The following is a 10,106-nucleotide window of genomic DNA, read 5'->3' on the forward strand; positions in this document are numbered from 1 at the left end:
TACCCAGGGGTGACAGTCCAACATCTCTAAGGAGTAACACAACTCAAGGTTCGTTTCAAGGGACACCTGTGGTAGCGCAGCCTCCCACGTGCACCAACTTGGAAGAAAGGATAGAATCTTTGCAAAGAGAGAAAGCTGAGTTGTGGGATAAGTTGGCCTACCTCGAGTGGGACAATGATAGGGCTAAGGGAATGCTCGACAACCTACAACGGGCACAAATAAGGCTGATAACAAATAGGGATAACCTACGAGGAGAGAGAGATCTTTTGAAACTAAAGTTGGCTCAAGAACGGAGAATTGTCTCCCGATCATGGYGCACTCGGGTAAGGGATAGGACTAGCTTTTGCAAGATGGTAACTACTGAGTATGTCGGGATCGTGAAAGGATATTTTGTTACATGGGTCCAAAATTTCAAAATGGGTCCAAGAGCAAACCCATTATGGAAATTCAAACCATCGTTGACCTATGCACAGTGGATTAGAGACCCCTACCTTTCCGAGATGCCTTAGGGATATGGATAGCCATAAAGAGAGATTTTTTTTTATTTTGAATTGATGTTTAGCTTGGGATGTTTTTACTACTAATACTTTGATGACGATTTAGTAATCCCGAATTTTGATAGCTATRGTAGACTTATGTATTGATTGTCTCTCTTTTTGAAATCCGTAATATGAATAATAAATTATGGCTGTAAGGTTTGAAATGATCGTAGTCGTTTCTTTTTTTTTAGTGATTGCATGTATTTAGTATTTAGATTTTAATATCATGCTACTATATTCAGTATGGTATCACGTGGATCTACAAGAAATGCCACTATCGGGGAGGGAGTTGGAAATCAGCCACCACCAACAGGAAGAGGTCGCGGTCACGATCGTGGCCATGGTCGCGGTAACACCGCAAGCTCAAGTGAAACTTTTTATGTGGATGCAAGCTTGGCCACCCATGGGGCACGAGAGCAAAATCAAGGAATTGGAATAGGAGAAAATGACGTTACCGATGAGGCACTAACTGAAAGGATGACTCGAGTCCTCCAAAATACCCTTCCAAGTATGCTAAAAGCCATATTAGGTGATAGGTTCAAAGGCCCCGAAGAGGAAGAGGAAGCAAGCACCCAGAAGAAGAAGACAATGATTAACTCCCAACCCACTGAAAAAATGGAGTCGTCCGTCCAAGGAAAAGATGACCCAACAGTGCAACTGAGGGTGGAACCCCAAACCAAGGAAAGGGGTTGCAGTTACAAGACTTTTAGTAGCACCCGTTTGAAGGAATTCAGAGCTATTGAGGGCCCGGTAGCCCTAATGAACTAGGTGACTAAAATGCAAAGTTGTTTTAAGATTTGTAAGTGTTCAGAAGAACAGAAGGTGACTTATGCTGCTACCACCTTTGGAGGTTCGACACTTCATTGGTGGGAGACTGAATGCGCCATTCGAGGGGATAAAAACATCGCTACCATGACCTGGGAGAAAATTAAGATGTTGATGGATAAATATTGTATGCAGACAGAGGTGAAGAAGTTGGAGTCGGAGTTCCTGAGGTTGGAGCAAGGATCTTTGTCTATTCAAGAATATGTGAACAAATTTCTAGAAAAGCCTAGGTTTGCTAGTTATCAGGTGGCAACTGAGCAAAGAAAGATAGATCGATTTAAGGATGGCCTAAGGATAGAGATAAAGCAGTACGTGGATATGGTTAAACCAACCACGTTTGTTCAAGTTGTGGAAATGGCGACTGTTGTGGAGGAAAATGACATCAAGGCAACTAGGGAGAGAAGGGAGGTCAAAAGAAAATGGGAAGCATCAAGTAAATTGACAAAGAAATCCAAGGGGGAGATGACAGATACGAAGGCACAAAATGGAGAGTTCACAAATCCTCAGTGCACCAAATGCAATCGAAGACATATGGGTGAATGTTGGGCAGCAAAAGTGACATGTTTTCGGTGCGAAAAACCCGAGGACACATCAAGGGAGTGTACTGAAAGCAAACTTTGCTATGATTGTGGGGCATCAGGTCATATACGATCTGAATGTCCTAAAAACCAAAAGGGGACCATAAGCAATGTTAGAGTTTCAGGTAACAGGTCAGGAAGAGGGGCCGAAAAAAAGGAACTACCTAAGGGACCAGAACGAGCATACAACATGACTTTGGAGGAGGCTAGGGAGTCTCCTGACGTCGTATCGGGTATGTTTCTTGTAAGCAATGTTTATGCTCATGTACTATTTGATTCGGGTGCAAATGGTATTTTCATGTCTTCTACTTTCTGCCACTATTTGAATAAGGATGCTTGTAGACTAGGAAAGAGCTATATTGTAGAAACTGCTGACGGCAGTCAAGTTAAAATAGATGAAATAGTTTATGGGTGCACGATCTATATAGATGGTAGAGAATTGCCTGTTAGGTCAATGCCTATKTGTTTAGGAGGTTTTGATGTGGTTCTAGGAATGGACTGGTTATCCGAACACCAAGCACAAATAGTGTGCCACCAAAAGATGATCAAAATTCAGAACCCCCAAAGGGCAAACAATTCCTGTGTATGGCGATTGCAGGAAGTGTGGTACGGGGATCATCACAACACTAAAGCGAGAAGGTACCTTCAAAAAGGGTGCACTGCTTATCTAGCGTATGCGGTCGATGCTAAGTTAGAAAAGGGAACAGTACAAGGGGTACCAGTGGTGAACGAGTATCCAGAAGTTTTCCCGGATGAACTACCAGGACTACCACYAGAAYRTCAAGTTGAGTTTCGTATTGACTTAGTGCCAGGTGTGGCTCCTGTTGCACGAGCACCTTATCGGTTAGCCCCAACAGAGATGCAAGAGTTGATGAAACAACTTCAGGAGTTGTTAGACAAAGGGTTTATCAGACCAAGCTCATCACCATGGGGAGCGCCAATCCTATTTGTAAAGAAGAAAGATGGCTCAATGCGAATGTGCATTGATTATCGCGAGCTTAACAAGCTCACGATCAAGAATAGATACCTGTTGCCAAAAATTGATGACTTATTTGATTAGTTACAAAGAGCTAGCCACTTCTCGAAAATTGATTTAAGATCATGTTACAACCTTTTGAAAGTCCGAGAAAAAGATGTGCCAAAAACTACTTTTAGAACTCGATATGGTCATTACGAGTTTATAGTAATGCCTTTGGATTGACAAATGCTCCAGTAGCATTCATGGACCTGATGGATAGAGTATGTAGGCCGTATCTGAACAAGTTTGTCATCGTCTTCATCGACGACATTCTAATTTATTCGAAAAGCGAAAAAAAACATGAGAAACATTTAAGAGCTATTCTGGAACTACTGATGAGAGAGAAGTTGTATGCCAAATTCTCGAAATGTGAATTCTAGTTATGAGAAATGCAATTTCTCAGTCATATGGTCAACTCAGAAGGAATTAAGGTGGATCCGGCAAAGATAGAGACCGTCATGGATTGGGAGTCACCAAAATCTACATTCGAAATTCAAAGTTTTCTGGATCTAGCAAGATATTACCGAAGGTTTATCAAGGACTTCTCCAAAATAGCAACGTCTATGACCATTTTGACAAAGAAGTCAATTAAGTTTGATTGGGGAGAAAAACAAGAAGAAGCTTTCCGAACCCTCAAGACCAAGTTGAGTAGCGCCCCAGTCCTTGCTTTACCGGAAGGAACAGAAGACTTTGTTGTTTATAGTGACGCCTCTAAGATGGGTCTAGGTTGTGTTCTGATGCAACGAGGCAAGGTTATTGCTTATGCATCATGACAATTAAAGGAGCACGAGAAGAAGTACCCAACCCATGGTATGGAATTAGCTGCAGTAGTATACGCGCTGAAGATTTGGTGACACTACTTGTATGGTACAAAATATATGATATATTCGGATCATAAGAGCCTGAAGTATCTTTTTGATAAGAAGGAATTGAATATGAGGCAAATGAGATGGATGGAACTCCTCAAGGATTACGATTGTGAAATCCATTACCATCCTGGCAAAGCAAACGTAGTGGCTGACGCTTTAAGTAGGAAGGAAAGGGTCGAGACTATTCAAGTGCGGGCCATGTGGATGAGCATAAAGGTAGATATGGTAGATCAAATCCGGGATGCTCAAAAGGAAGCCTTGATTAAAGCAAACATTAAGAAGGAGAAGAAGGTTGGGCAAATTAAGTCACTGACTGTGGGGTCAAATAGAATACACAGATTTGGGAATCGAGTGTGGATTCCTAATTTAGGTGATTTGAGAAGCAAGGTACTAGATGAGGCACATAAGTCTAAGTACACTATGCACCCAGGTAGCGATAAAATGTACAAGAATTTGAAGGAGAGCTACTGATGGCCGGGTATAAAGAAGTCGGTAGCTGGGTATGTGGAGAAGTGTTTGACTTGCCTACAAGTGAAGATAGAACACCAGAAACCATCAGGAATGTTACAACAAATGAAAATACCAGTGTGGAAGTGGGATATGGTAACAATGGACTTTGTTACCAAGCTACCAAAGACGATGAAAGGACATGATGCAATCTGGGTGATTGTTGATCGATTGACGAAGTCCGCTCACATCCAACCGATCAGTGAAAAATATACATTAGAGAAGTTAGCTCAACTATATGTCAATGAGATTGTGTCAAGGCATGGTGTGTCGATATCAATTGTCTCAAACAGGGATGCCAGATTTACATCAAGATTTTGGGCAAGCTTCTAACAAGAGATGGGGACATGATTGAATTTAAGCAACGCCTACCACCCACAAACCGATGGTCAAAGTGAAAGGACGATACAAACACTTGAAGTTATGCTAAGGGCATGCACTATCGATTTTGGGGGTAGTTGGGACAACCACTTACCATTAATATAGTTCGCATACAACAATAGTTATCATTCAAGCATTAAGGCAACACCTTTCGAAGCCCTATACGGTCGAAAGTGCAGAACACCTATGTGTTGGGCAGACATCGAAGAAAGGCAGTTGGTTGGGCCAGAGTTAGTTCAACAGACATCAGATATGATAGCACAAATCCGAGAAAGGTTGAGGGTCGCGCAAGACAGACAGAAAAGCTATGTGGATAAAAGGCGTAGGCCTCTAGAGTTTCAAGTTGGGGATCAAGTGATGTTAAAAATATCACCCTGGAAGGGAGTAGTTCGTTTTGGTAAACATGGAAAGCAAAGTCCAAGATATGTTGGACCATTCAAGATCATAGGAAGGGTGGGGACGGTGGCATATCGTTTGAAGTTGCCTGAAGAATTACAAGGGATTCATGACACATTTCACGTGTCAAATTTAAGTAAATGCTTAGCTGATGAATCAGCGACTCTAGCATTAAAAGATGTGAAGATCAATCAAAAATTGGGTTACATCGAATAACCAATTCAAGTCTTGGATAGAAAGACAAAGAAATTGCGAAACAAGATCATTCCATTGGTCCTTGTAAAGTGGAAATTTCACAAGGGGTCAGAGATGACGTGGGAATCGAGAGGGATATGAAAGCCAGTACCCACATCTGTTCAACAATGAGTGATTTCGGGGACGAAATCCTATTTTTAGGAGGGGAGAGTTGTAACACTCTAAAATAAGGGTATTTTAAATAAGTGAAATATTGAAGATTAATTATATTTTAACTAATTGGATTAAAAATAATAATAATATAAAAATATCTAATGAATATTTTCGGAAATGCCATTCAAATTTTCAAAAAGTAAAACGTGGGAAATGATTTTAATGAGAATCAAATAAATTTATTAATTGGTGAAAAAAATTGAGAGTAATGGAATGGAAAGGTGGCAAGATTTATGGTATGAAGGAAGTATATATATATATATATATATATATAACCTTCCTTTTTTTTTCAATTAAGAGAGTGTATATATATATATATGTATGTATGTTATATATATATATATATATATATGTATGTATGTATACAAGCTATTCTATAAAGCTTCAAGCCAAGTAAAAAAAAGAAAAAAGAAGAAGGGGAACTTGGGAAGGACGAGACTACAAATCGAGGATGGGAATTCGAGTTCGTAAGCGTTCAAGCATCGATAAGGTAATACTTTATGTTTAAGATAACATCTTATTTCTATGTAAAAACTTCTTAACGTCTTGATTGGCGGGGTTACTTGGTTGCAATGATGGCCTAAAGGTTACCGATTAATAGTCATCGCCTTGAATGGCGACGGTTAAACCGACGGTGGTTTAAACCCGATGTCCTATCGTTTTTAGCCTCGATTGAACTATAAAACAAATGTGAGACTCCTTATAATTCTTGATTTAATATTATACTAGTGATTTGAGATTTATATACGTGTTTATCAAGCCGATTAGTTGATCAGGTAACAGATAATCTTCCGATTCAAAATAGAGAACGTACGGTTATAAAAAAGATAATATTCGGAGTCTTAACGATTAGAAACCATGAACAAGGGGTTGTACAATTTGTCGAATACGACAATGTATCGGTCAAGCAAAAGAGTGGTTTAAAATTAATTTAAATTGAATAAATAGATTAAAGTGTTGCAAAAGGATTGATGACTATCGAAATGCTTTAAATCAGTTTACGGAGTTTACATGGCTATAAAGGGTAAATTAATCGACGTTAATAGACTTTCATAATATGAATTCGTATTTGTAATTATAATAGTTGGCGCAATTTAATTAGGAGTTGGAAATATTATAATATGTCAAATTTACGTTATAGGACGTTGTAAAACTTAAAGTTTGGGGTTTAACAATATTCGACATAGCTTAATCGAGTTCACTAAGGGGTAACTTCAAAGTCACTAGGTTTGATCTTAATAACATAGTTTCGACTTTTGGGTCGATTTTTGAAGAAAACCTAGTCATTAATTGACTATTATAGTTTAATAATTGTAGGTTATTAGTCAGGGAGATCATTTGACAATCTACAGAGTCAGATGAGTATTCATGAGACTTTAACTGGGATGCATGTTTATGTACAAATTATTTGAGTATTACGATATTTTTTTTTTATGTACATGTTTTTGGGTTTATTATATGTATATGAATTATTATTGTGGATTGTGTAACGCCTCGACCCACACATTGCATGTAACACATATTTCATACCAAAGAAATACATATTCGTATACATCTGGGTCCCTTAGAACAAGAATCTACCATCACGACCAAATACAAGGTCCAAAAATTCAAAATACATATCTCGTACTAAACAACAAAAGCAGTTCTGCAGCTGAATGCACATAAGAAAAGCATTACATCTTTTCCTTTCCTTTACCTTCTATACTTCCTGCAATACATATTTTAAAATCACAAAAACGAGGGTTAGACTAAAAAGTCTAGTGAGTTACTCTAATCATGTAATTGCAGGATGAAGGATCACCAAAACCTCTATAAAACAGTTACTCATATATATCAAGAATACATGAATACACAAAAAGGTAATACCAATTCACTTTCCATATTCAAGCTGACCACGTAGCTATCCAAATTCCATAACTTTGAACCAATCGGGTTCCATTTAATACCATTTTAAACCTTTTCTTTATCAATTAAGGTTTAAACAAAGCTTCAGGCCAAACCTGATGTTTCCTTCTCCATAACATCCAGACAATGATTTCCAATAAAAACTTTGATCCTAAATCCTTAAATCACAAAGAAATAAAGATTCCAGACCACGGTAATCTTAAAGGATATAATAGAAAGTGTTATATAATACCACACACAGACAATGCCACCCTTATAACAAATGGACACCTCTCCTTGATATGCCACCCTTATATCAAATGGACATCTCTCCTTGATATGTCACCCTTATAACAAATGGACACCTCTCCTTGATATGTCACCCTTATAACAAATGGACACCTCTCCTTGATATGCCACCCTTATCACTTCATCAAAAACATTTGTAAAATAATTCCGAATAGACCGCAGTCATTGGAATTATWACCAGTTTGAAAACATTTATACCAAAACTTCATTTTTATGATAAAAGAATTCTCATCAAAACATTTTTTAATATAATTCGGTCAACAAAAGGTCAACAAATCCGGTCAACCATCATCCGGTTTAAACACTTGGAATACATTCCACTTTGTCCGGATATCTAATCCGGTCAACACACCTTATAACCTTTGAACGGATTATACTTAGAATAAAATTCACATTTTGAACGGATAACAAATTCGGACAACAATCCGTTCATGACTCGTTCGGTTTAAGACTAAACCGCTCAACACAACCGGTTTACCAACTCCGGACAACAAAACCGCTCAAGGCTTGTCCGGTTTAAAACAATCCGGCCACTAAACCGTTCAAAGCTTGTCCGGTTTAAAACAATCCGGACAATAAACCTTTCAAGGCTTGTCCGGTTTAAAACAATCCGGACAATAAACCGCCTAAGGCTTGTCCGGTTTAAACTCTAATCCGGTCACTCTTTGTCCGGATAACACTTAGATGAAATAAACATGCTTTCTTTTCAAACAAGAAGAATACGAAGCATGCAATTATAACTAGTAAAATCTTTATACAAAAAGGTTAGAAATCACTCACCTTATCAAGCTTTTGAACCCAAAATGCTAGAAATTGATTCCTTTTGAAACTTGATACTTGAAATCAACTTGAAATCTCTTCCTTATAGCAAACCGGACAACACTCTTCTCAAAACCTCTCAACTTTCTTAAAATGGCTGGGAAAAGCAAATGAAGAGACTAAGCCTCCTATTTATATTTTTTTTTTCCAAAAATGGCAAGTCGGCTAAACCGACTCTTTCCCCCTTTCCACCTCATGCATATCCACACTCACACACATTCATACTCCATACATGCATATAATCATATATATATCCATGTCAAGCATTTAATATATATATATATATATATTCAATTAATACACAACTTCACATACCAGCATGTATCAATTTATCATGTTATCACGTAATCATTTAATCAAATAATCACGTATTAAATACCTTGGGTAATAATTTGGATCTGGTTATCACATTATCCACCCCTCAAGAGAATTCCGTCCCGAAATTCCTTTAATCAAAAAGCCACGGGTATTCCGATCTCATCTTTGACTCCAATTCTCATGTCGCTTCTGGTCCTTTGTGAAACTTCCACTGTACTTTAACCAGACTTATCTCTTTGTTTCTTAACACCCTGATCTTTTTGTCAATTACGGCTTCAGGTGTTTCTACAAAATTCAATCTACTGTCTAATTGAATTTCCGGTAAAGGTACAGCTAGATTCGGATCTGCCAAATATTTCCGCAAATTCGACACATGAAAAGTGTTATGAATCCGATTTAGTTCTTCTGGTAGCTCTAACTGATATGCCACTGGCCCAATTCGCTCACAGATTCTGAATGGCCCAACATATCTCGGACTGAGCTTTCCTTTCTTTCCAAATCTGATAACACTCTTCCATGGCGAAACTTTTAGCATTACAAAATCGCCTACATCAAATTTAATGGATTTTCAATGATTGTCTGCATAACTTTTCTGGCGATCCTGTGCTGTTTTGATTCTTTCGCGGATCTGTTCAATCTTTTCAGAAGTTTCTTGAACAATCTCAGGACCTGTTAGCTGTTTTTCACCCACTTCATTCCAGCACAACGGCGTTCGACATTTACGTTCATACAATATTTCATATGGTGCCACTTGAATACTAGAATGATAACTGTTGTTATATGCAAACTCTATTAACGGTAAGTGATCTTCCCATAAACCTTCGAAGTCAATAATACAACTTCTCAACATATCTTCTAGAGTTTGAATAGTTCTTTCACTCTGTCCATCAGTCTGTGGGTGATAAGCTGTACCTAGTCGAATTTTGGACCCTAGAGCTCTTTGTAACCCTTCCCAGAACTTTGAAGTAAATCGGCTATCTCTATCAGAGATAATAGACAAAGGAACACCGTGTCTAGTAATAACCTCTTTAATGTAAATCTGCGCTAACTTTTCTAAAGAGTAACTCTCTCTTATTGGTAGAAAATGTGCAGATTTAGATAAACGACCCACAATTACCCAAATCGCGTCATATCCTTTTGGTGTTCGCAGTAATTTCATAACGAAATCCATGGTAATGTGATCCCACTTCCATACAGATATCTCCAAAGATTGAAGACTTCCATAATGTCTCTGATGTTCAATCTTGACCTG

The 10,106-nt window shown here is 38.2% G+C and overlaps 1 protein-coding gene across 1 annotated transcript; it reads left to right on the top strand.

The window, feature by feature from the left end:
* Positions 1 to 1,316: 1,316 nt before the first annotated feature.
* On the top strand, positions 1,317 to 3,733 carry LOC112514113. Its single transcript, XM_025120445.1, has 2 exons — positions 1,317 to 2,845; positions 3,364 to 3,733. Exons 1-2 carry the CDS (start codon positions 1,317 to 1,319, stop codon positions 3,731 to 3,733), a joined length of 1,899 nt encoding a protein of 632 aa, XP_024976213.1.
* Positions 3,734 to 10,106: the final 6,373 nt, after the last annotated feature.

The sequence above is a fragment of the Cynara cardunculus genome (assembly GCF_001531365.2).
Source record: "Cynara cardunculus var. scolymus isolate 2C chromosome LG 6, CcrdV1, whole genome shotgun sequence".
In the NCBI taxonomy this organism is placed as follows: domain Eukaryota; kingdom Viridiplantae; phylum Streptophyta; class Magnoliopsida; order Asterales; family Asteraceae; genus Cynara; species Cynara cardunculus.